This window comes from Orbicella franksi, chromosome 9 (assembly GCF_964199315.1).
Source record: "Orbicella franksi chromosome 9, jaOrbFran1.1, whole genome shotgun sequence".
In the NCBI taxonomy this organism is placed as follows: domain Eukaryota; kingdom Metazoa; phylum Cnidaria; class Anthozoa; order Scleractinia; family Merulinidae; genus Orbicella; species Orbicella franksi.
The window spans coordinates 29035410-29060620 of record NC_138153.1 but is presented as its reverse complement, the minus strand read 5'-3'; the positions used below and the strand labels follow the sequence as shown (position 1 = coordinate 29060620).

General features: G+C 38.3%; 1 protein-coding gene and 3 non-coding genes across 4 annotated transcripts; all 4 read right to left on the bottom strand.

Moving 5' to 3' along the window:
- Window positions 1-5: 5 nt before the first annotated feature.
- Window positions 6-79, bottom strand: Trnan-guu (transfer RNA asparagine (anticodon GUU)). The gene has a single exon. It is a non-coding gene; the product is annotated as a tRNA-Asn (tRNA).
- A 2408-nt stretch (window positions 80-2487) lies between these two features.
- Window positions 2488-2559, bottom strand: Trnap-ugg (transfer RNA proline (anticodon UGG)). The gene has a single exon. It is a non-coding gene; the product is annotated as a tRNA-Pro (tRNA).
- A 1925-nt stretch (window positions 2560-4484) lies between these two features.
- LOC145497435 (uncharacterized) lies at window positions 4485-20959 on the bottom strand. Its single transcript, XM_081477238.1, has 5 exons — window positions 17963-20959; window positions 17105-17397; window positions 7751-8309; window positions 5590-7521; window positions 4485-5026 (listed from the first exon to the last, which is right to left on the bottom strand). The coding sequence occupies exons 1-5, from the start codon at window positions 20826-20828 to the stop codon at window positions 4731-4733; spliced, it is 5946 nt and encodes a 1981-aa protein (XP_081333364.1). The 5' UTR covers window positions 20829-20959; the 3' UTR covers window positions 4485-4730.
- Trnap-ugg (transfer RNA proline (anticodon UGG)) lies at window positions 14881-14952 on the bottom strand. Its single transcript has one exon. It is a non-coding gene; the product is annotated as a tRNA-Pro (tRNA).
- Window positions 20960-25211: the final 4252 nt, after the last annotated feature.

Here is a 25211-nt window from a genome sequence, read left to right as displayed (position 1 = left end):
ATCAACGTCCCTGGGTGGGCTTGAACCACCAACCTTTCGGTTAACAGCCGAACGCGCTAACCGATTGCGCCACGGAGACAGGTAAAGTTGCTTTTGACTATATACGTTGAAATTTTGTATGCTAAGTGAAAATTAATTTAAAATGTTTCTCAAGTTGCCAAATTAATTGTCTTTTTTTTTAACCATTCAAGCTCTTTTTGCGCCTGTTACCTAAGAAAAGAAGGAAACAATCTTCTTAAAAAACCTTTTATCCGCATCTTCCAGTTTAGTGACGCCGGTTGACTGAACTCGATCAAAGACTCAAAATCGGTGTTTTTTTCGTCTTCCCTGTGGCTGACTAGTAAAATATTGGACTATCAAAAAATATGTATCTTCTCGGTAATCGTATTTATTATTAATAATAAAGATTTGTATGGTGCAAATTCAACAAAAGTTTTCAAATACGCCTCATAAAATATTAGAACCAATGAGTAAATTATTCAATGAGACTACCAATGAAAATAGACTTTTGCCCCGCTGAACGCCTGAACCGTACAGGACATTTTACACATTGTTAGCGTACTTAGGTGAGTGAATTCGGCAAATTAGTTTTAAAAACGTTAAATTACTTGCCATGCAGACCAAGTGAAAGTTTGTTAATAAGGTGTCAACAAGTTTTATTAGTTGAATAAATTGCTCTAGCATGAAATGTCATTCATTTCCCGTCCTCATCGCCTCTGGCCTGCGGATCAGACTGAGGGCGGGAGATGGCTGACGTTTCAGGCTAAAGATGCTGCTCTTTTTCTTGCAGCTGTGTAAACGAAAGTGACTTAAATATAAAATTATCCGATATTAAAAAATCAATCCAAGAAACAAATAAACAAACAAAAGCAGACAGGAAAATCAGTCTGGAATGTTTCGTCCGCTGTTGCTTTGAACTGCTGTCGGCCAAACAAGTTAAAAATAAACCTCCCGCGGTGTCTTATGTAAATCAGTTATTCTCTTATGGTATATAATTAACAATTGTCCACGAGCGCGCGTTGGATATGAGATGTTATAATACAGATAGGACCCTGCGCGCGCTCTGATTGGTCAAAATCCCATGTTTTATCAGAGTTTAGAAAACAGCCCTAAGAAAATACGCGCGCTGATTGGTTTAAAATCGTTTTCTATAACTCGATAGAAACACAGAACTAGCACGAACTGCTGACGTAATGATGGCGCGAGCGAAGAGAACTTACATTTTGATAATCAAAGTTAACGAGTTGTTTTCTTTTTTTCGTCGTTGTGTTTTCTAAAAGAAATAGAAAACATGTTCTCCGTGTTTCTATCGAGTTATAGAAATACTCGTGAAAGTTTGGGAGAACTCGGAAAAGCTGTGGAAACACTCGCTTGCGACTCGTGTTCCCACAGCATTTCCCGTTCTCCCAAACTTTCACTCGTGTCTCTATAACTCGCTAGAAACACGGAACATGTTTTCTATTTCTTAAATAAAACATAGAAAAAGCGTGTTTTATTGTTTATCGCCGCATTACCTCTATATCATAAAGCAAACGAAGAAGCCTAAACCGTGTATTACACTGTGATAAAACATTCCAGACATTTGAGGACACTCGAGAAACGTAGAAAACACTCGTCTGCTGCTCTTGTTATTCTACATTTCCCTCGTGTTCTCAGATGCCCGTCGTGTTTTAGCACAGTGTAATACACGGCTTAGGCTTCTTTATTTGTTAAATAGATAGCCAACGGAGCACGTGAAATATTTTGTTTCATTGAAAACGCCCCCAAAATATAGAAAACTAATATGAAATGAAAATAAAAACGTCCTCCCCCCCAAATTTTACGCCTACCATATTTGCAGAGCATGATATAATTGCTTACAAACCATGGTGGGAAAGCCAATGAAAACTCTTGAATTGTATTATCCATCGATCAAGTTTTTAATAATAAGGTTTAGTTAGAGATTTACCAATGAATTTTTCGGGATGGAAAACAATATTAGATTAGTGAAAATCTTGGTCCAAAAATCCAGGCAATCAAAACTCCGTAGCCGGAGAGGACGAAAAAAAAGAAAATGGGCGCGCGAAGCTAACCGAGCGTCGGGTGGGACCGCTCGCGGCTACATAAGCACGCCTGTTTATTTTTCATCACTCTATAACCCAATCGGAGGCCTGTAAAAAGGCTAGTGTCTCCAGAGTCACAGGTGATTCTGGGGACGAAGATCGACTTGTATTCTCACGACAAACAAACTAGCAGACACGTGCCATGTCCGCTTTCCTGTAAACAGAAACGCCTTGAGTGCTATACTGCTTAGAACAATACTCGGTTAGGACTACTGTCTTAGTACAAAAGTCTCACAAAACCGCCACAATGTTAAATGTTTTGAAGTCGCATTCTTTCTCTCTTTCTTCATTTTTTTTTTTTTTTTAAACAGCGGTTTGTTTTGTGAAACCAGCCTTTTGATATACCAACAAGTAATAAAAAGATCTGCCAAAAATTTGAATTCTCGGGCCTGTCCGGGAGTCGAACCCGGGACCTCTCGCACCCAAAGCGAGAATCATGCCCCTAGACCAACAGGCCTTCGAACGGTTTTGTCATGCAAAAAATGTCTTAAAATTAAAGGTACACTGAAGAACGCTGGGTAATGTAAATACAGGTGGTCATATTAAAAACGTTTTCTTTGCAGGTAGTGAAGACTGACAATTGGTCTCCTAACAACCTTTGTTTATACTACATTTGGAAAAAGAAGACTTATTCGTCAAACAATGACACGACTTCGTCTGTCTATTTGTTTTTAAATATTAATTTTTGTGCTTTACCTGCTAAAAGCATTCAGGCTATATCTTGTTCCATTTTATTTCTTTAATCGCTTTGCTCATTTTCCAAACAGTCGAGGAATACACAATCCGCGGATATCTTATGTAGCTTTGTTCATCACAAGTTTAAGAACTTCCAAACACATATATATACGGTGCAACCTCCACTAACGGCCACATCTCCGCAACGACTACCTTTTTTGGTGCCGGAGGACGGTGCATACATTCAGTCTGATCTTATTTTAACCTCTCTAAAACGGCCATCTCTCCTCTCCTAGCTATTGATAAATTTCGTGATCCCCCCTTCAATGTCTTCGTACACACGTTCACCTTCCGACGTGCATATTTAGTGCTTTTAACGGTCATATGACAGTAATATTTCTAACTATGATGCTGACTCACAGATTAATGAAGCCGTCATGGTGCAGTCTCTTGATCGGTGTCTTCCCGATATCTGATCAGGGTTTTTAGCAGGCGTGCAGTAAAGCATAACAGGCGCCATAAATTAAAGCGGGACCCGATTCGCCCGAGGGGGCAGGCCAACCTAGGGGGGTCCGAGGGTATGATCCCCGGAAAATTTTGAAATTGTTGGTTGCTAAGAATGCATTTTCATGCATTTTTGGGGGACAAAGTGTTACGGAAAATGAGCTGTTTATGATCATGAAATTAGATGTAGCAAGTAGCGCTGTTTCACCTTTTTTTCAAAATTTAATGACCGGAACAGGTGGCTACATTCGATTTTACAGCCAGTAGAATTCCGCCGTTCTACTGAGAACACTGTCACTGATGTCAGTTGACATACCAACAACTAACCATCCCAAGTGCTTGGAAACTGCAAAGTTACTTTTTTGAGTGCCAAATAGCCGTCCACCAAGTCTGTATGGGCATGTGACATTTAGTGAAGCCCCTTTTTGGGCTCTTACTTATGACTGATCCCCCCTTCTGTCATACTAAAAATCCAGTGATCCTCCCAAAATCCTCCTCCCCTGCTCCAGGCGATAAATAATGACCGGTCCCTTAATTAACAAATGAGGAGCGCTGCATACAAAACCACCTTTCTTATTGGAAAAGGTGCACCCCTTAGAAAAACAGCTGTCATATTATAGCTCTACCTCGCCAAAACGACCATCTCTTCTATAACGGCCCGCTTTTTCCTTTGTCCCCAAGACGGCCGACTGCAGTCGCAGGCATGTTTTGACATTTACGGTTCTGTTGTGCTATTATATTTTCGCGACTATAAATTATTGTGGGCACCAAAATTAAACTGTTCTGTGTCAAACGTCTCTTGGAATAAAGACACATAGAATCAAATGTACGTAAACGTTTAATAGCACGAGCTATCGTTTTATTATTGTCTAATTTCATGATTATCTTTACACTGCATTATAATTTTGTCTCAGCAATGTGGAATGTTATTTACTACTTTTGTGAAAGTAACCTTATTGGTATTGATTTTTAAAATCAAGATTCGGAGTAACTGCTACAGCTAAGATATGCTGTAAATATATTTACTATTAATGTTTTTCTCGTGCAATTTTATCTAGGTGATGATAACTTTCGATTCCTTTGTGACTTTTCAAATTTATTAAGCAAATATTAAATACAATGTTTTGTGTCTTGTAAAGTTAGAATTAAAGGGCTGTGTATTAAGGATAACATGTTTAAATCATCCCAACTGGCCGTGGGCAGACCAGTTGGCTATTTACAGGGGGGTTGATGAGTTTAGCTCGGCGCGACTACCTAAGACAAATTTCCGGGAAGCAAATCCAGCGGGTGGTGCTTGAACCCGGGCCTTCTAGATTACAACGCCAGCGCGCTAAATCACTCGGCCACGCCAGGTAGGCACTTGTTGTAGAACAACAGTGTAAAATAAAGACTGTGGCTTATCCTGGCCTCCAGTATCTTTGTTCAAGCTAACATTACACCTTGTGTGGCTCATAAACAGGTCGTACATGGTAAACACATGCTCAATATTTGCCCTGCTGTAGTGTCGTCATCTTTCTGTTGTCTTCTGTTGTTGCGCACTTCGCTTTTTCTGGGTGCTGTTTTCCCGTTTGTTGTACCGTTGCGTACCGTCATTGGTAATATATCAACACGGTTTTTGTTCTTATTCCTACGTTTGAGGAAGACGAGAAGCAGAAATACCAAACCAGCGACGAAGACACCCCCAAAGAAACTCCCCACTGCAATGCCAACTGAGCTAATTGAACTACTAGACCCTTCACCTTGTCCTGGTGAACGAAAAAATATGGTTTAGTTATTGAGTTCTTCACGACTCCTTTTAATGGCACTCCTTCTGGGATAGGAATGAGTGAAATTCATAACTGGAGTACCAAAGTAAAACTCTGTCGCCATGCCCTCGCGATCAAGGTACAGATGAAGAGTGGTGCAACTTCTCTGAAACAATGCCACCCAGTCAAACAAACAAAAAAACAAACAAACTAGAAAAAAAATCCAATCAATCTAGCAAGCAAACAAACAAACAAACAAATAAACAAACAAGCAAGCAAACAAGCAATCGAGAAGAGAAACAAACAGACAATCCAAAAAATTAAAAAAAAACACAAAAAAATTAACTGATCAACCAGAAGGCCTGTGACGCCATATTAAATGTGGAAAGTAACATAAGTAAATAAGTTTATGAAATTTATGGAACGAATGAATAAAATAGGTAAAGAAATAAATTTTTATTCGACATTGAGAACTGACCACTGAATAAAGGTTGTCCAAGACTCAGATGGGCGGTTTAGGTATTCTTTGCAATACGTACGTATATGATTCTTAAACAGCTTACCTTTAGATGAAGAGTAACTTCTTGAGGTTGGCTGAGTGCCTTTTGTGGTTTGCTGCCCGTTGGAATTTGTCAGTACACTGTGTCTTGATTCAAGGGTGAAAGATGATACCGGGGTCACGTGGCCTGGATACGAACTTGGATGCGGTATAGTCAAAACTCGTGAATCTTCTGCGGATTTGTTGATTATTGTCGTTGGTGAGGATGATGGCAACGATGAAATCGATAATGGCGTAGCAGATAATGATAATGACAATGACGAGGACATTAATGATGTTGATGACAACGAGATTGGCGATGTTAAAGTTTCTGTTGATGGCAGCGATAATTTTGATAATGACCTTGCGACCAACATGGGCGATGATGGCAATAATGATGAGGTTGACGATGATAATGATGCAAGCAATGATATTGAATATGTTGCGACTGTTGGTGATGATTTTGTGGTCCTTGTTGATGGCGATGACGTTGTGATTGCTGATGATGACGATGTTGTAACCGTTGTTGATGGTGATGATGTTGTGATCGATGACAATGACGACGATTTTAAGATTGTTGATAATGAAAATGTTATGATTGTTTGTGGTGATGATGTTATGATTGTTGGTGATAACGATGATACTGCGATTGTTAACAATGAAGATGTTTTGATTGTTGGCGGTGTTGAACTTGGTGACGGTGGCGATGATGTAATTTTTGATGATGGTGTTGTGATTTTTGATGATGACGATGATGTTGCGATTGTTGTTGATGGTGATGCTGTTATAATTGTTGATGTTGACATGGGTGTTGTGATAGTTGTTGATGGTGTCATGATTGTTGTTGTTGTTGTTGATGATAATGACGATGTTGTGATTGTTGATAATGAAGATGTTGTGATTGTTTGTGGTGTTGATGGTGACGATGATGTTGTGATTGATGATGATGGTCGTGTAATTGCTGTTGTTATTGTTGATAATGAAGATGTTGTGATTGCTGTTGATGGTGTTGTGATTGTTGATAATGGTGATGATGTTGTGACTTTTGTTGATAATGAAGATATTGTAATTTCTGTTGACGGTGTTGTGATTGTTGATAATGGTGACGATGCTGTGATTGTCGATAATGGTGATGATGTATTGATTGTTGATGATAATGATGGTGTTGTTATTGTTGATAATGAAGATGTGATTTCTGTTGACGATGTTGTGATTGTTAATAATGGTGATGTTGTGATAGTTGATGATAATGGTGGTGTTGTGATTGTTGATAATGAAGATGTTGTGATTTCTGTTGACGGTGTTGTGATTGTTAATAATCGTGACGATGTTGTGATGGTCGATAATGGTGATGATGTATTGATTGTTGATGATAATGATGATGTTGTGATTGCTGTTGATGGTGTTGTGATTGTCGATAATGGTGATGATGCTGTTATTGTTGATAATGGAAATGTTGTGATTGCTGTTGATGGTGTTATGATTGTTGATAGTGGTGATGATGTTGTGATTGCTGTTGATGGTGTTGTGATTGTTGATAATGGTGATGATGTTGTGATTGTTGATAATAATGATGATGTTGAGATTGTTGATAATGATGATGTTGTGATTGTGATTGCTGTTGATGATGTTGAGATTGTTGATAATGAAGATGTTGTGATTGCTGTTGATGGCGTTGTGATTGTTGTTAATGGTGATGATGTTGTCGTTGTTGATAATGAAGATGTTGGAATTGCTGTTGATGATGTTGTGATTGTTGATGACGACGATGATGTTGTGATTGTTGATAACAAAGATGTTGTGATTGTTGTTGATGATGATGATGTTGTGACTGTTGATGGTGAAGATGTTGTGTTTGTTTTAGGTGATTGTGTTGTAATTGTTGGTGGTGACGATGATGCTCTGATTGTTGATAATGATGAGTTTGTGATTGTTTGTGGTGACGACGATGTTGTGACTGTTGATAATAAAGATATTGTGATCGTTGATGATGTTGATAACGTTATGATCATTGTTGTTGATGATGATGTTGTGATTATTGATGATGGTGATAATGCTATGATTGCTGTTGTTGATGATGATGTTGCTATTGTGATTGTTGTTAATGATGGTGATGATGTTATGATCGCTATTGATGATGATAATGATGTTGATGTTGTGATTGTTGTTAATGATGATGATAACACTGCGATTGGTGATGATGATGATGATTTCATTGGTAATGATGACAATGTTGTGATTGCTGATGATGATGACGTTGCGATTGGTGGTAATAATGATGCTGATGATGATAATGTGATTGGTGATGATCGTGATGTCGTGATTGGTGGTGATGGTAACGATGCTGTGGCTGTTGTTGATGATGATGATATGATTGGTAATGACGATGATAAAGTTGTGATAATTGATGATGCTGCTGATGAGTTTACGATTGGTGATAATGATGACGATTCCCTGATTGATTGCGCCGATGAAGATGTCGGCACTGGTGATTGTGACAAAGATCTTGTCATACAGGAGGATGACAATGATGGTGACGACGTTAGCAGTGATGATGCTGTTGTCCTGTGTGACAACAGCCGCAGTGAAGATGGTGTGATTTGTTCCGATAATGGAGACAACGTTGTCATCGTTGTTGTTGGCGATGGTGATGTTGGCAATAGCAGAGATGATGCCTCTACCTCGGATGATGTGAGCGTGAACGTTGCTGAAGTAAAACTCGCAGGTGTTACCTCGTTTTGTAAACTACTATGAATTTGCGAAGAGAAGACAGTGTTAAACTTGTCATAAGAGGCAGTGACGGAGTTTGAGGTTGCGTTCACGTAACTAGTTGTCAAATCTGCTCCTGCAGACTGCGAGGGCATGCTCTGGCTAGAGCTCAAGGCTAAAATACTCGACAAAACAATCAGCGCTGAAAATTAACACAGACATTAACAGGTTGTGGCTCCAAATTCAGCAGTTCTTTTTATCATTCAGGTGACATTCAAGACTGTGTTCGTAGAGATATTAAATAAGATCTCACCATAATTCTTATTATTTGCATTTGTTTTTAACTTTTATATCTACTTGTTGACGTGTGGAAATTGTCCTGCTTCGCGTTTCGCAAATCTGATAATTAATTGATGAATACCTTATCTCTCAGTGGGGCGCAAGATTTTAATTTCAAAATAACCCTGTACCTCTTAATTTTACCCAAGTATAATCTTTTCAAAATGTCTTTTTTCAAAGTATAGGAAAACATTTTCGGCGATTTAAGGCGATTTTGGAGACAAGCAGAGTAGAACTTAAACATCTGGTGAATATATAGGGAGAGGCAAGCGAGGTCTTTATTGTTAGTTAAATGAGCAAGTAAGCACTTAATAATTAATGAACATTATCAGCAATATACCACCAAGGAAGCATCGCAAAAGATATCAACCAGTAAGTATTTCGTTTCCTTCGCCACGTGAGGGAAAATTATTAAACAAGCTTCCTAAAGCAGTTTCTGTATTTCAGTTCATGGTATTTAACGGAGTTTAGTCATGACGTTTTGAGGTTATTTTTGCTACGTACAAAATTAACTTTAATTTGAAGGAAAGCTTGAAAATAGTAGTCTACTAAGATAAAAAAAACAAACAAATAGATCATAATAATAAATATGATTAAGGATGGAGAAGATTCATACGGATTACAAACGGACGAACTTGAAAAATTTAGGGTAAACTTTTCAAGATGCACAAACCTGGACGCAGCTCCTTTAATGTGACCGAGGCTGTGAACTATTATGCAAACCACCGAGGCCAGTGTTTTTACTCATTGAAAAAATTCATCGAGCCGACAGAAATTAGCAAGCGGAAGCTGCTGTATAGTAAAACGCTACTCCCACGAAAAGATTTTTTTGCGCCTTGCAAACGCGCGTATTTACTTAGGCGGCAATGGCTACGAGAACGTCGCTAGCGACAGAAAACGAAAGATATTTCAACGGAAGTTTTCGTCGAGTGGTGTTATTTTGTTACGCCGTTTCATCAGGCAATTGAGACAAAGATACCTTCAATTTGGCGCAAATTTATTGATTGATTTCACAGGAAATATGGCATCTTACGAATTTGCTCGGTCAAAGACAGAAAGAAAGACAAAATCGTTGTATTTTCACGACTTCTCACGTTAATTCAATTTAAGCAAAGAATTGGAATCAAATATTGTTAACTTTTTCCTTCTAAAAAAACAGTAGAAAATTTACTTTACTGCAAAATCTACTTTCCTCGTTCTTCGTCAACGAGCGAGAGCGGACAGTTTGACAATTTGTTATCGTAAAAAACAAATTGAAGTTTTCGTACGTCTGTCCTATTATTGACAATGAATTTCGTCAAAACATTGTCAAAATAGTCTGCGGATCCACAGCGACTTTGCTGACAATGTTATGGCGAAATTCATGATTAATTTGTTAAATGTAAAATCAAAACCAAGGTAATCACTTTAGCCAATCACAAAGGTTCGCGCACAACACAATGAACTAATCAAAACTCGAAAAAGTTACATGTAGCTGACGCTACAGAGCGCGGGAAAAATATGGCGAACGAATCACGATTGGTTAAGTTTAGTTTTGCTTCTGATTGGATGAAAAAGTGGCGCGAAGTTTTTAAGCCAATCGTGTAGCGTAGTGATGCAGACCATGCATGCAATTAATTTTCTACTTTCAAATGAAAATCGCTCTATACCGGAGACGACATATTTCCATGAAAAGATTTGACATCTATATCTAGCTGATACTGGCGAGTTAGAGAAAAACGAGTGTTTTCATTTATGCAAAACAAACGATTGAAAAGGCAATGAATGATAAATACTCAACAATACTCAACAGCGATACTTAAAAACAACAACAACAAGAACAACAACAACAACAACGAGCACACAAAGAAGACAAATGAAACCTTACCGTCCAAATTCAAAATCCCATGTCGAGTTATGCAACGTGATAGAACCAGTTGAATCACCATTTACACCAATAAGATTTACATAAACACGAGCGCCAGTACCGGCAAAAGCCACCCGGGATGTGCTCACTTTTATCACATAGTTTGAAGGTAAAACAAAACTTTCTCGGAAAAAAATTGTTAGAGAAAAGACACGTACGCGTCACGTGTTTCCTTATGCAAACATAAGACCCGTCCTCACTACGACGGAGAAATTTGAAAACGGAACAATCACAGGTCAGTTTGGTAAGTTGTGTTTGATGTCATCGTGTTTTCAAAATGTTTTCCGTCCTCACTAAAACGCAAAGCCAACGTTTTCAAATTGCTCCAGTTTGAAGAGCGTTTTCGAAAAGCTTCGGTTTTCGTGACGGATCGGTGTGGACGGTTGGCCTGACCGTAGAAATAAAACTGCGTTTTTCAAATTTCTCCGGCGTGGTGTGGAAGGGGCCTGAAAGAAATGTTGGGAGAATTTGAATTCGAATTCGATAAGGTGACAGTCTCTATTTGAAGGAACAAACGTACCAATGACGTTATAAACTTGTTTGCGGTTAGACGAGCAATTAGAAAACACTCCATATAATTTAGTCTATACGAAAGAGAATCAAAATTATTGTCCACGATCTGTGTCCAAACGAACCACAGCGAAAAAAAGGCAAGAGATACCGTCGTTTTAAAACGTTTCTTAACATTTTGTTAAATCTTGTGAATGGCAACTGCAAGACGCTATGATCTCTATGAAAAATGGATATCTTAGTTGTTGAGAGCCTCGCAGGGGTTTGGGGGAACAAGGGCATATGATCATTTATTTCAAGCCCGAACAAGGGATATTTTAGGGGTAAATTTGAGGAATAAGGGATATTTCTACTATTAAGGGAACTTTGACAAAAAAACAAAAACAAAAAAATAATAATAATAATAATAATAATAATAATAATAATAATAATAAAGGGACAATGTAATTTATCGGGAACATGCCCTCGTTGTTGGATAGGCAGTACAACAAGTGAGCAACCAATTTTCATAAACGCGACATGATGGTTTTTAAAAAGCAGGAGTCTTCCAAAAGAATATGAAGAAAACGTGACAAGGCAAACGCACCGGTGTTGTGGTCTGGTCTTTGCCCATTGTGCTGTTGAAATGCTCGGAGACATTAGTTGATAAAGCTACTCTACAATCTGAGGGTAAATAAAGTATACTACTACTACTACTACTACTACTACTACTACTACTACTACTACTACTACTACTACTACTACTACTACTACTACTACTACTACTACTACTACTACTACTACTACTACTACTACTACTACATAGAGACATTAGCTGGGATCCAGACATTAGCTGGGATTAGGACGCATTATTGAGTAGACATGAACAAAAGATTAATACTTACTGGTTCCATAAACCTGCGTGTAAATGACAATCAACAAAAGGGACAACACATGGAATATACGCATCTTGAGGCAGGCTCTCCTTGTTTAGAAGAGAACCACAAACTCGCTACAACGGCGGAACTCTGCGATTTATGAAACAGGCTTTTGTTGCATTATGTATTTATACCTTCAATTTAACTGACGTTCATCTAGACAAACAAAATAATTTTATCAGTTTAGGTTTTTGGGATGAGATTAATTCACTGTGTTAACATTTGCTCAATTTGGTATACCTAAAAATTTATCAAAAGTTGAAATGCTTCTTGGGAAAAATTAAGCTAACTATTTGAACATGAAATATATTGAAATTAGATTGCTCTTATAATAAAACCTTTCATATGAAAAACAAATGGAACATTTTAATTTGGTGTTAAGAAAATCAGGATTGAAGTGAACCGATAACTTGAGAAAAAAAAAAAAAAAAAAACAAAACACAAAACAAAATCAACGTCCCAGGCTAGGCTTGAACCATCAACCTTTCGGTTTAAGCTGAATGCGCTAACCGATTGCACCACGGAGACAAGCGAAGATGGTCTTGACTAAATACGTTAAAGATTTGTATACTGAGTGAAAATTAATTTAAAATGTTTCTTAAGTTGCCAAATTTTAAAATTGTTTTTTAACCATTCAAGCTCTTTTTGCGCCTGTTACCTAATGCAAGACTAAAAAACTTTCTTCTTAAAAAACCTTTTATCCGCATCCTCCAGTTTAGTGACACCGGTTGACTGAACTCGATCAAAGACTCAAAACCGGTGTTTTTTTCGTCTTCCCTGTTGCTGACTAGTAAAATATCGGACTATCAAAAAATATGTATCTTCTCGGTAATCGTATTTATTATTAATAATAAAGATTTGTATGGTGCAAATTCAACAAAAGTTTTCAAATACGCCTCATAAAATGTTAGAACCAATGAGTAAATTATTCAATGAGACTACCAATGAAAATAGACTTTTGCCCCGCTGAACGCCTGAACCGTACAGGACATTTTACACATTGTTAGCGTACTTAGGTGAGTGAATTCGGCAAATTAGTTTTAAAAACGTTAAATTACTTGCCATGCAGACCAAGTGAAAGTTTGTTAATAAGGTGTCAACAAGTTTTATTAGTTGAATAAATTGCTCTAGCATGAAATGTCATTCATTTCCCGTCCTCATCGCCTCTGGCCTGCGGATCAGACTGAGGGCGGGAGATGGCTGACGTTTCAGGCTAAAGATGCTGCTCTTTTTCTTGCAGCTGTGTAAACGAAAGTGACTTAAATATAAAATTATCCGATATTAAAAAATCAATCCAAGAAACAAATAAACAAACAAAAGGAGACAGGAAAATCAGTCTGGAATGTTTCGTCCGCTGTTGCTTTGAACTGCTGTCGGCCAAACAAGTTAAAAATAAACCTCCCGCGGTGTCTTATGTAAATCAGTTATTCTCTTATGGTATATAGTTAACAATTGTCCACGAGCGTGCGTTGGATATGAGATGTTATAATACAGATAGGACCCTGCGCGCGCTCTGATTGGTCAAAATCCCATGTTTTATCAGAGTTTAGAAAACAGCCCTAAGAAAATACGCGCGCTGATTGGTTTAAAATCGTTTTCTATAACTCGATAGAAACACAGAACTAGCACGAGCTGCTGACGTAATGATGGCGCGAGCGAAGAGAACTTACATTTTGATAATCAAAGTTAACGAGTTGTTTTCTTTTTTTCGTCGTTGTGTTTTCTAAAAGAAATAGAAAACATGTTCTCCGTGTTTCTATCGAGTTATAGAAATACTCGTGAAAGTTTGGGAGAACTCGGAAAAGCTGTGGAAACACTCGCTTGCGACTCGTGTTCCCACAACATTTCCCGTTCTCCCAAACTTTCACTCGTGTCTCTATAACTCGCTAGAAACACGGAACATGTTTTCTATTTCTTAAATAAAACAGAAAAAGCGTGTTTTATTGTTTATCGCCGCATTACCTCTATATCATAAAGCAAACGAAGAAGCCTAAGCCGTGTATTACACTTTGATAAAACACCGCAGACATTTGAGGACACTCGAGAAACGTAGAAAACACTCGTCTGCTGCTCTTGTTATTCTACATTTCCCTCGTGTTCTCAGATGCCCGTCGTGTTTTAGCACAGTGTAATACACGGCTTAGGCTTCTTTATTTGTTAAATAGATAGCCAACGGGACACGTGAAATATTTTGTTTCATTGAAAACGCCCCCAAAATATAGAAAACTAATATGAAATGAAAATGAAAGCGCCCTCCCCCCCCAAATTTTACGCCTACCATATTTGCAGAGCATGATATAATTGCTTACAAACGATGGTGGCAAAGTCAATGAAAACTCTTGAATTGTATTATCCATCGATCAAGTTTTTAATAATAAGGTTTAGTTAGAGACTTACCACTGATTTTTTCGGGATGGAAAACAATATTAGATTAGTGAAAATCTTGGTCCAAAAATCCAGGCAATCAAAACTCCGTAGCCGGAGAGGACGAAAAAAAAGAAAATGGGCGCGCGAAGCTGACCGAGCGTCGGGTGGGACCGCTCGCGGCTACATAAGCACGCCTGTTTATTTTTCATCACTCTATAACCCAATCGAAGGCCTGTAAAAAGGCTAGTGTCTCCAGAGTCACAGGTGATTCTGGGGACAAGATCGACTTGTATTCTCACGACGAACAAACTAGCAGACACGTGCCATGTCCGCTTTCCTGTAAACAGAAACGCCTTGAGTGCTATACTGCTTAGAACAATACTCGGTTAGGACTACTGTCTTAGTACAAAAGTCTCACAAAACCGCCACAATGTTAAATGTTTTGAAGTCGCATTCTTTCTCTCTTTCTTCATTTTTTTTTTTTTTTTAAACAGCGGTTTGTTTTGTGAAACCAGCCTTTTGATATACCAACAAGTAATAAAAAGATCTGCCAAAAATTTGAATTCTCGGGCCTGTCCGGGAGTCGAACCCGGGACCTCTCGCACCCAAAGCGAGAATCATGCCCCTAGACCAACAGGCCTTCGAACGGTTGTGTCATGCAAAAAATGTCTTAAAATTAAAGGTACACTGAAGAACGCTGGGTAATGTAAATACAGGTGGTCATATTAAAAACGTTTTCTTTGCAGGTAGTGAAGACTGACAATTGGTCTCCTAACAACCTTTGTTTATACTACATTTGGAAAAAGAAGACTTATTCGTCAAACAATGACACGACTTCGTCTGTCTATTTGTTTTTAAATATTAATTTTTGTGCTTTACCTGCTAAAAGCATTCAGGCTATATCTTGTTCTATTTTATTTCTTTAATCGCTTTGCTCATTTTCCAAACAGTCGAGGAATACACAATCCGCGGATATCTTATGTAGCTTTGTTCATCACAAGTTTAAGAACTTCCAAACTCATAAATACGGTGCAACCTCCACTAACGGCCACATCTCCGCAACGACTACCTTTTTTGGTCCCGGAGGACGGTGCATACATTCAGTCTGATCTTATTTTAACCTCTCTAAAACGGCCATCTCTCCTCTCCTAGCTATTGATAAATTTCGTGGCCCCCTTCAATGTCTTCGTACACACGTTCACCTTCCGACGTGCATATTTAGTGCTTTTAACGGTCATATGACAGTAATATTTCTAACTATGATGCTGACTCACAGATTAATGAAGCCGTCATGGTGCAGTCTCTTGATCCGTGTCTTCCCGATATCTGATCAGGGTTCTTAGCAGGCGTGCAGTAAAGCATAACAGGCGCCATAAATTAAAGCGGGACCCGATTCGCCCGAGGGGGCAGGCCAACCTAGGGGGGTCCGAGGGTATGCTCCCCGGAAAATTTTGAAATTGTTGGTTGCTAAGAATGCATTTTCATGCATTTTTGGGGGACAAAGTGTTACGGAAAATGAGCTGTTTATGATCATGAAATTAGATGTAGCAAGTAGCGCTGTTTCACCTTTTTTTCAAAATTTAATGACCGGAACAGATGGCTACATTCGATTTTACAGCCAGTAGAACTCCGCCGTTCTACTGAGAACACTGTCACTGATGTCAGTTGACATATCAGCAACTAACCATCCCAAGTGCTTGGAAACTGCAAAGTTACTTTTTTGAGTGCCAAGTAGCCGTCCACCAAGTCTGTATGGGCATGTGACATTTAGTGAAGCCCCTTTTTGGGCTCTCACTTATGACTGATCCCCCCTTCTGTCATACTAAAAATCCAGTGATCCTCCCAAAATCCTCCTCCCCTGCTCCAGGCGATAAATAATGACCGGTCCCTTAATTAACAAATGAGGAGCGCTGCATACAAAACCACCTTTCTTATTAGAAAAACAGCTGTCATATTACAGCCCTACCTCGCCAAAACGACCATCTCTTCTATAACGGCCCGCTTTTTCCTTTGTCCCCAAGACGGCCGACTGCAGTCGGAGGCATGTTTTGACATTTACGGTTCTGTTGTGCTATTATATTTTCGCGACTATAAATTATTGTGGGCACCAAAATTAAACTGTTCTGTGTCAAACGTCTCTTGGAATAAAGACATATAGAATCAAATGTACGTAAACGTTTAATGGCACGAGCTATCGTTTTATTATTGTCTAATTTCATGATTATCTTTACACTGCATTATATTTTTGTGTCAGCAATATGGAATGTTATTTACTACTTTTGTAAAAGTAACCTTATTGGTATTGATTTTTAAAATCAAGATTCGGAGTAACTGCTATAGCTAAGATATGCTGTAAATATATTTACTATTAATGTTTTTGTCGTGCAATTTTATCTAGGTGATGATAACTTTCGATTCCTTTGTGACTTTTCAAATTTATTAAGCAAATATTAAATACAATGTTTTGTGTCTTGTAAAGTTAGAATTAAGGGGCTGTGTATTAAGGATAACATGTTTAAATAATCCCAACTGGCCGTGGGCAGACCAGTTGGCTATTTACAGGGGGGTTGATGAGTTTAGCTCGGCGCGACTACCTAAGACAAATTCCCGGGAGGCAAATCCAGCGGGTGGTGCTTGGACCCGGGCCTTCTAGATTACAACGCCAGCGCGCTAAATCACTCGGCCACGCCAGGTAGGCACTTGGTGTAGAACAACAGTGTAAAATAAAGACTGTGGCTTATGCTGGCCTCCAGTATCTTTGTTCAAGCTAACATTACACCTTGTGTGGCTCATAAACAGGTCGTACATGGTAAACACATGCTCAATATTTGCCCTGCTGTAGTGTCGTCATCTTTCTGTTGTCTTCTGTTGTTGTGCACTTCGCTGTTTCTGGGTGCTGTTTTCCCGTTTGTTGTACCGTTGCGTACCGTCATTGGTAATATATCAACACGGTTTTTGTTCTTATTCCTACGTTTGAGGAAGACGAGAAGCAGAAATACCAAACCAGCGACGAAGACACCCCCAAAGAAACTCCCCACTGCAATGCCAACTGAGCTAATTGAACTACTAGACCCTTCACCTTGTCCTGGTGAACGAAAAAATATGGTTTAGTTATTGAGTTCTTCACGACTCCTTTTAGTGGCACTCCTTCTGGGATAGGAATGAGTGAAATTCATAACTGGAGTACCAAAGTAAAACTCTGTCGCCATGCCCTCGCGGTCAACGTACAGATGAAGAGTGGCGCAACTTCTCTGAAACAATGCCACCCAGTCAAACAAACAAAAAAACAAACAAACTAGAAAAAAAATCCAATCAATCAAGCAAGCAAACAAACAAACAAACAAATAAACAAACAAGCAAGCAAACAAGCAATCGAGAAGAGAAACAAATAGACAATCCAAAAAATTAAAAAAAAATACACAAAAAAATTAACTGATCAACCAGAAGGCCTGTGACGCCATATTAAATGTGGAAAGTAACATAAGTTAATAAGTTTATGAAATTTATGGAACGAATGAATAAAATAGGTAAAGAAATAAATTTTTATTCGACATTGAGAACTGCCCACTGAATAAAGGTTGTCCAAGACTCAGATGGGCGGTTTAGGTATTCTTTGCAATACGTACGTATATGATTCTTAAACAGCTTACCTTTAGATGAAGAGTAACTTCTTGAGGTTGGCTGAGTGCCTTTTGTGGTTTGCTGCCCGTTGAAATTTGTCAATACACTGTGTCTTGATTCAAGGGTGAAAGATGATACCGGGGTCACGTGGCCTGGATACGAACTTGGATGCGGTATAGTCAAAACTCGTGAATCTTCTGCGGATTTGTTGATTATTGTCGTTAGTGAGGATGATGGCAACGATGAAATCGATAATGGTGTAGCAGATAATGATAATGACAATGACGAGGACATCAATGATGTTGATGACAACGAGATTGGCGATGTTAAAGTTGCTGTTGATGGCGGCGATAATTTTGATAATGACCTTGCGACCAACATGGGCGATGATGGCAATAATGATGAGGTTGACGATGATAATGATGCAAGCAATGATATTGAATATGTTGCGACTGTTGGTGATGATTTTGTGGTCCTTGTTGATGGCGATGACGTTGTGTTTGCTGATGATGACGATGTTCTAACCGTTGTTGATGGTGATGATGTTGTGATCGATGACAATGACGACGATTTTAAGATTGTTGATAATGAAAATGTTATGATTGTTTGTGGTGATGATGTTATGATTGTTGGTGATAACGATGATACTGTGATTGTTGATAATGAAGATGTTTTGATTGTTGGCGGTGTTGAAATTGGTGACGGTGGCGATGATGTAATTTTTGAGGATGGTGTTGTGATTTTTGATGATGACGATGATGTTGCGATTGTTGTTGATGGTGATGCTGTTATAATTGTTGATGGTGACATGGATGTTGTGATAGCTGTTGATGGTGTCATGATTGTTGTTGTTGTTGTTGATGATAATGACGATGTTGTGATTGTTGATAATGAAGATGTTGTGATTGTTTGTGGTGTTGATGGTGACGATGATGTTGTGATTGATGATGATGGTCGTGTAATTGCTGTTGTTATTGTTGATAATGAAGATGTTGTGATTGCTGTTGATGGTGTTGTGATTGTTGATAATGGTGATGATGTTGTGACTTTTGTTGATAATGAAGATGTTGTAATTTCTGTTGACGGTGTTGTGATTGTTGATAATGGTGACGATGCTGTGATTGTCGATAATGGTGATGATGTATTGATTGTTGATGATAATGATGGTGTTGTTATTGTTGATAATGAAGATGTGATTTCTGTTGACGATGTTGTGATTGTTAATAATGGTGATGTTGTGATAGTTGATGATAATGGTGGTGTTGTGATTGTTGATAATGAAGATGTTGTGATTTCTGTTGACGGTGTTGTGATTGCTAATAATCGTGACGATGCTGTGATTGTCGATAATGGTGATGATGTATTGATTGTTGATGATAATGATGATGTTGTGATTGCTGTTGATGGTGTTGTGATTGTCGATAATGGTGATGATGCTGTTATTGTTGATAATGAAAATGTTGTGATTGCTGTTGATGGTGTTATGATTGTTGATAGTGGTGATGATGTTGTGATTGCTGTTGATGGTGTTGTGATTGTTGATAATGGTGATGATGTTGTGATTGTTGATAATAATGATGATGTTGAGATTGTTGATAATGATGATGTTGTGATTGTGATTGCTGTTGATGATGTTGAGATTGTTGATAACGAAGATGTTGTGATTGCTGTTGATGGCGTTGTGATTGTTGTTAATGGTGATGATGTTGTCGTTGTTGATAATGAAGATGTTGGAATTGCTGTTGATGATGTTGTGATTGTTGATGACGACGATGATGTTGTGATTGTTGATAACAAAGATGTTGTGATTGTTGTTGATGATGATGATGTTGTGACTGTTGATGGTGAAGATGTTGTGTTTGTTTTAGGTGATTGAGTTGTAATTGTTGATGGTGACGATGATGCTCTGATTGTTGATAATGATGATGTTGTGATTGTCGATAATGATGAGTTTGTGATTGTTTGTGGTGACGATGATGTTGTGACTGTTGATAATGAAGATATTGTGATCGTTGATGATGTTGATAACGTTATGATTGTTGTTGTTGATGATGATGTTGTGATTATTGATGATGGTGATAATGCTATGATTGCTGTTGTTGATGATGATGATGTTGCTATTGTGATTGTTGTTAATGATGGTGATGATGTTATGATTGCTATTGATGATGATAATGACGTTGATGTTGTGATTGTTGTTAATGATGATGATAACACTGCGATTGGTGATGATGATGATGATTTCATTGGTAATGATGACAATGTTGTGATTGCTGATGATGATGACGTTGCGATTGGTGGTAATGATGATGCTGATGATGATAATGTGATTGGTGATGATGTTGATGTCGTGATTGGTGGTGATGGTAACGATGCTGTGGCTGTTGTTGATGATGATGATATGATTGGTAATGACGATGATAAAGTTGTGATAATTGATGCTGCTGCTGATGAGTTTGCGATTGGTGATAATGATGACGATTCCCTGATTGATGACGCCGATGAAGATGTCGGCACTGGCGATTGTGACAAAGATCTTGTCATACAGGAGGATGACAATGATGGTGACGACGTTAGCAGTGATGATGCTGTTGTCCTGTGTGACAACAGCCGCAGTGAAGATGGTGTGATTTGTTCCGATAATGGAGACAACGTTGTCATCGTTGTTGTTGGCGATGGTGATGTTGGCAATAGCAGAGATGATGCCTCTACGTCGGATGATGTGAGCGTGAACGTTGCTGAAGTAAAACTCGCAGGTGTTACCTCGTTTTGTAAACTACTAAGAATTTGAGAAGAGGAGACAGTGTTTAACTTTTCATCGGAGGCAGTGACGGAGTTTGAGGTTGCGTCCACATAGCTAGTTGTCAAATCTGCTCCTGTAGACTGCGAGGGCATGCTCTGGCTAGAGCGCAAGGCTAAAATACTCGACAAAACAATCAGCGCTGAAAATTAACACAGACATTAACAGGTTGTGGCTCCAAATTCAGCAGTTCTTTTTATTATTCAGGTGACATTCAAGACTGTGTTCGTAGAGATATTAAATAAGATCTCACCATAATTCTTATTATTTGCATTTTTTTTTAACTTTTATATCTACTTGTTGACGTGTGGAAATTGCCCTGCTTCGCGTTTCGTAAATCTGATGATTAATTGATGAATACTTTATCTCTCAGTGGGGCGCAAGATTTTAATTTCAAAATAACCCTGTACCTCTTAATTTTACCCAAGTATAATCTTTTCAAAATGTCTTTTTTCAAAGTATAGGAAAACATTTTCGGCGATTTAAGGCGATTTTGGAGACAAGCAGAGTAGAACTTAAACATTTGGTGAATATATAGGGAGAGGCAAGCGAGGTCTTTATTGTTAGTTAAATGAGCAAGTAAGCACTTAATAATTAATGAACATTATCAGCAATATACCACCAAGGAAGCATCGCAAAAGATATCAACAACGAAGTATTTCGTTTCCTTCGCCACGTGAGGGAAAATTATTAAACAAGCTTCCTAAAGCAGTTTCTGTATTTCAATTGATGGTATTTAACGGAGTTTAGTCATGACATTTTGAGATTATTTTTGCTACGTACAAAATTAACTTTAATTTGAAGGAAAGCTTGAAAATAGTAGTCTGCTAAGATAAAAAAAAAAAAACAAATAGATAATAATAAATATGATTAAGGATGGAGAAGATTCATACGGATTACAAACGGACGAACTTGAAAAATTTAGGGTAAACTTTTCAAGATGCAGAAACCTCGACGCAGCTCCTTTAATGTGACGAAGGTTGTGAACTATTATGCAAACCACCGAGGCCAGTGTTTTTACTCATTGAAACAATTCATCTAGCCGACAGAAATTAGCAAGCGGAAGCTGCTGTATAGTAAAACGCTACTCGTACGAAAAGATTTTTTTGCGACTTGCAAACGTGCGCATTTCCTTAGGCGGCAATGGCTACGGGAGGGTCGCTAGCGACAGAAAACGAACGATATTTCAACGGAAGTTTTCGTCGAGTGGTGCTATTTTGTTACGCCGTTTCTCAGACAATTCAGACAAAGATACCTTCAATTTGGCGCAAATTTATTGATTGATTTCAAAGGAAATGTAACATCATACGAATTTGCTCGGTGAAAAACAGAAAGAACGATAAAATAGTTATATTTTCACGACTTCTCACGACAATTGAATTTAAACAAAAGAAACTGGAATCAAATGTCATTAACTTTTTCCTTCAAAAAAAAAAAAACAGTAGAAAATTTACTTTACTGCAAAATTTACTGCAAAATTTACTGCAAAATTTACTTTCCTCGTTCTTGTGGCTAAAGTTCACTCATTGAATAAACTGAATGCTTGATTGGTGTTATGTCAGATGTTAACTATTCCGCCTTAAAGGTTAAGAAAATGGCCAGAACATCTCAAGGCAAAAACACTTACCATTCATTGTCCAAACAAAGGAAATAAACTTCTTTTCCTAAAATTGGTAGCTCCCACCTTAGAAATGGGTGATAACGACACTGTTTTCAAAGGGAAAATATGAAATACAGGTCTCTCACAACTACGCACTTCGCGAAACAAAGTCTGTTATACTTATGATAATTACTGTTATGGTCTTTTAACTAACACAGTGTCCCACGTTAAAGTCGTTAAATGTTGGCCATTATCCAAATGCTTTTATTAAATACATAGATGTAGAGCAAATGGTATATGACGCTTTTAGTGTCCATCAAGTAATGTTATACCTTAAGCTTGGCTGCTTTATTTTAGCATATGATGTTTTTTGAAATCACGGTTTTTCGATGAGTGGAATTGATATCGCGAACTTTTCAAGAAACTCCTGAATTGTTAAAGCATATTGTCAATTAGCAAATTGTCTTCGTGGTTTTTATACACACGCATGTTTTCGAGATTTTTTCCTCTCATCCAAGGGTAAAACGTCAGACATCCTTTTTGACGTCAATGTGTCATATTTGCATAACAATACCGTTAAATACGGAACTTATTTTTTGGAACAAGCACTCTCAGTACGGCGGTTGTCTTGCACTTCCCAACTGCTAGTTTAAGAACAGTATTAAAGAGATATTTCACGATATTTCAAGTCATTTTGCTGATGTACAAAATTACTTTCCACTTGATAGACTGCAATAAAATACTTTCCTCAGCCAGAAAAACATTGAAGAAGAAAGTATAAACCGACAATAAACAAGGAAGGCTACGAAAAAAATCTCTCTGTTACTTAACGGGCCCATTTGTTATCAACAGCCAAAGTTTCGTTTCAAAATTTTTCAGCAAACAACTTAAGTAGCTTTGACGATTTAAAACGCCATCTGTTAGCCAAGATACCAGTTGAAGCTTGTCTCCGATATTGTCTCTCTTTTATGTTAAATTGTATTGTTATGCTAATGTGACTAGGTCTTGATGCTGCGTAAAAAGGCTGTTTCTGGGTAGGAATGAGGGCCCTGGGGTCGAAAATAGAGTAGGGACCTGGAGACAAGCACCTGGAGTATGGCTTTCCTTTCATTTCTAGCTGGTACATGTTAATCTCTACCGGCTGCCTTGTCCAACGGGAACTCAGTCATGGCATTTGAGTTATTTTGGCCACGTACAAAATTACATTCACATTGAAGAAACCTTAAAATAATAGCTAACTAAGATAGAAAAAACATCAAAGAGAAAATAATAAAACACAAAGAAACAAGGATGATTAAAGATGGAGAAGATTAACACGGGCTACAAACGGCTAAACTTTTCAAGATGCTCCAACCTTGACGTAGCTCCTCAAGCAGTGAAATGAGCCCCAATCTCGTTCTCTTTCCGGTGCGAATTTCGGAAAATTGCCATGGGCGAATGGTACAGACTTATCCAATGTGGAAAACGATAAGCCGCACAGTTTTGTTCGCTTGGCATTTCTTTCCATGACTTCGAGGTTTAAATCGCAAATATAGAAGCATACAGAGCACTAATACGTCGACACACGGTAACTTTTTGTAAATATCTGTAATCCAAAAGGATCATTTGGCAACTGAAGTTACCAAGTTGTAAATACCACGCAGCAACTTGCTGCGTGGTATCTACAAATTTGTAACTTTTTATAGCCCATGCCGGCAGGGACCTTATACAAACCACAACGGCAGCGAAGACATCGCAAAACAGAGTTTAATGAGTGGTACAATGGCTCTGCACCCGTTATAAGTCTCTGTACATTTCTTAGTCAACCTATGCAAAACAAACAAGTACACCGAGGAGGCGTTATTTTTATTGGAATTAAACGCTCTCTTGACGAATTTGAGCTTTTAGTATTTATCGACAGACAAGTGGTAATTAAAATATTAATCCATTTTCGAACACACGTCGCCGTCATCTTTGTCTGGGATGATCGTGGTGATCGCGGCCAAAAGAACTCGCGCTGAATGAAAAATTGCGAATTTACATAAGTTCCGAAAACGAGGACAACCTCGTGAGGTATACCCAAACTTGGAAAAAAACATTTCCGGGAAATTTCCGTTCCATTTGATTTTCATTCTGGAATTTCCCGATTTTTCGTTTGAATGGTTCGCTTTTCGAAAATTTAACAGTTTCCGGATTTTCCGGAACCCTTCCCAGGAAATTTATGTACCATTTTGTCCCCGTTTAGAAATTTTCGGAATTTTTGGTTGAATGGAAAGCGCCCCACGTTACCCTTGTCCAGACCAAAATCAGCTGGCTTCCTCTAACCGATTGGTTCGTCACCCTAAACCTACAAGGGAACCTGTTCACAGGCTATATAGGGTAAGCTTATGCCATTGGTAAGATTGTCGCGTCAGAAAAAGGTCGCGCTCTGAATTCGCGCCTTTTAAGGTCATTCCCCAGTATTGCATTGCGCATCCTTACTGCGCATAATTTATGGCGTCATTAGCACGCGTTCGTGCACGCGCACATTGAAAATATGGCAGATTTGCCTTGATATTGAGTTCTGTCAGTTGAAAAATGGCTATAGCTCACTAACGAGCTCGGGCACCCCAAATTTTTTTCCAGTCATTTTAATCAACTAATCATTAGCTTTGCGTGAGAAGACTGATCTGATTTCAATGTTTGAAAATTGAATAAATAAGAAAAATAGCAGTTGCACTGTAGTCTTTTCTATTTCGCAGTTTGATGGCCGTGGCACGCAATTTGGTTCCAATATTCTAACAAAGATTCAGCTGTCTGTCATAAACATGCAGGCCTGCACGACAAAGAGAGTAGAGGACTTTTTTACATTTAAATATTTTGTGACTCAATTGATAGTACCACTGTTATACTTGTAAAT

Coding starts and splice junctions, on each gene's coding strand:
- LOC145497435 (XM_081477238.1), bottom strand. CDS start 20,828: ATGCCCTCGCAGTCTACAGGAGCAGATTTGACAACTAGCTATGTGGAC. Junction 8,310..17,104: donor TACCATGTACGACCTGTTTA/TGAGCCACACAA, acceptor AATTCATAGTAG/TTTACAAAACGAGGTAACAC. Junction 5,027..5,589: donor AAGTTACTCTTCATCTAAAG/GTAAGCTGTTTA, acceptor TTCGTTCACCAG/GACAAGGTGAAGGGTCTAGT.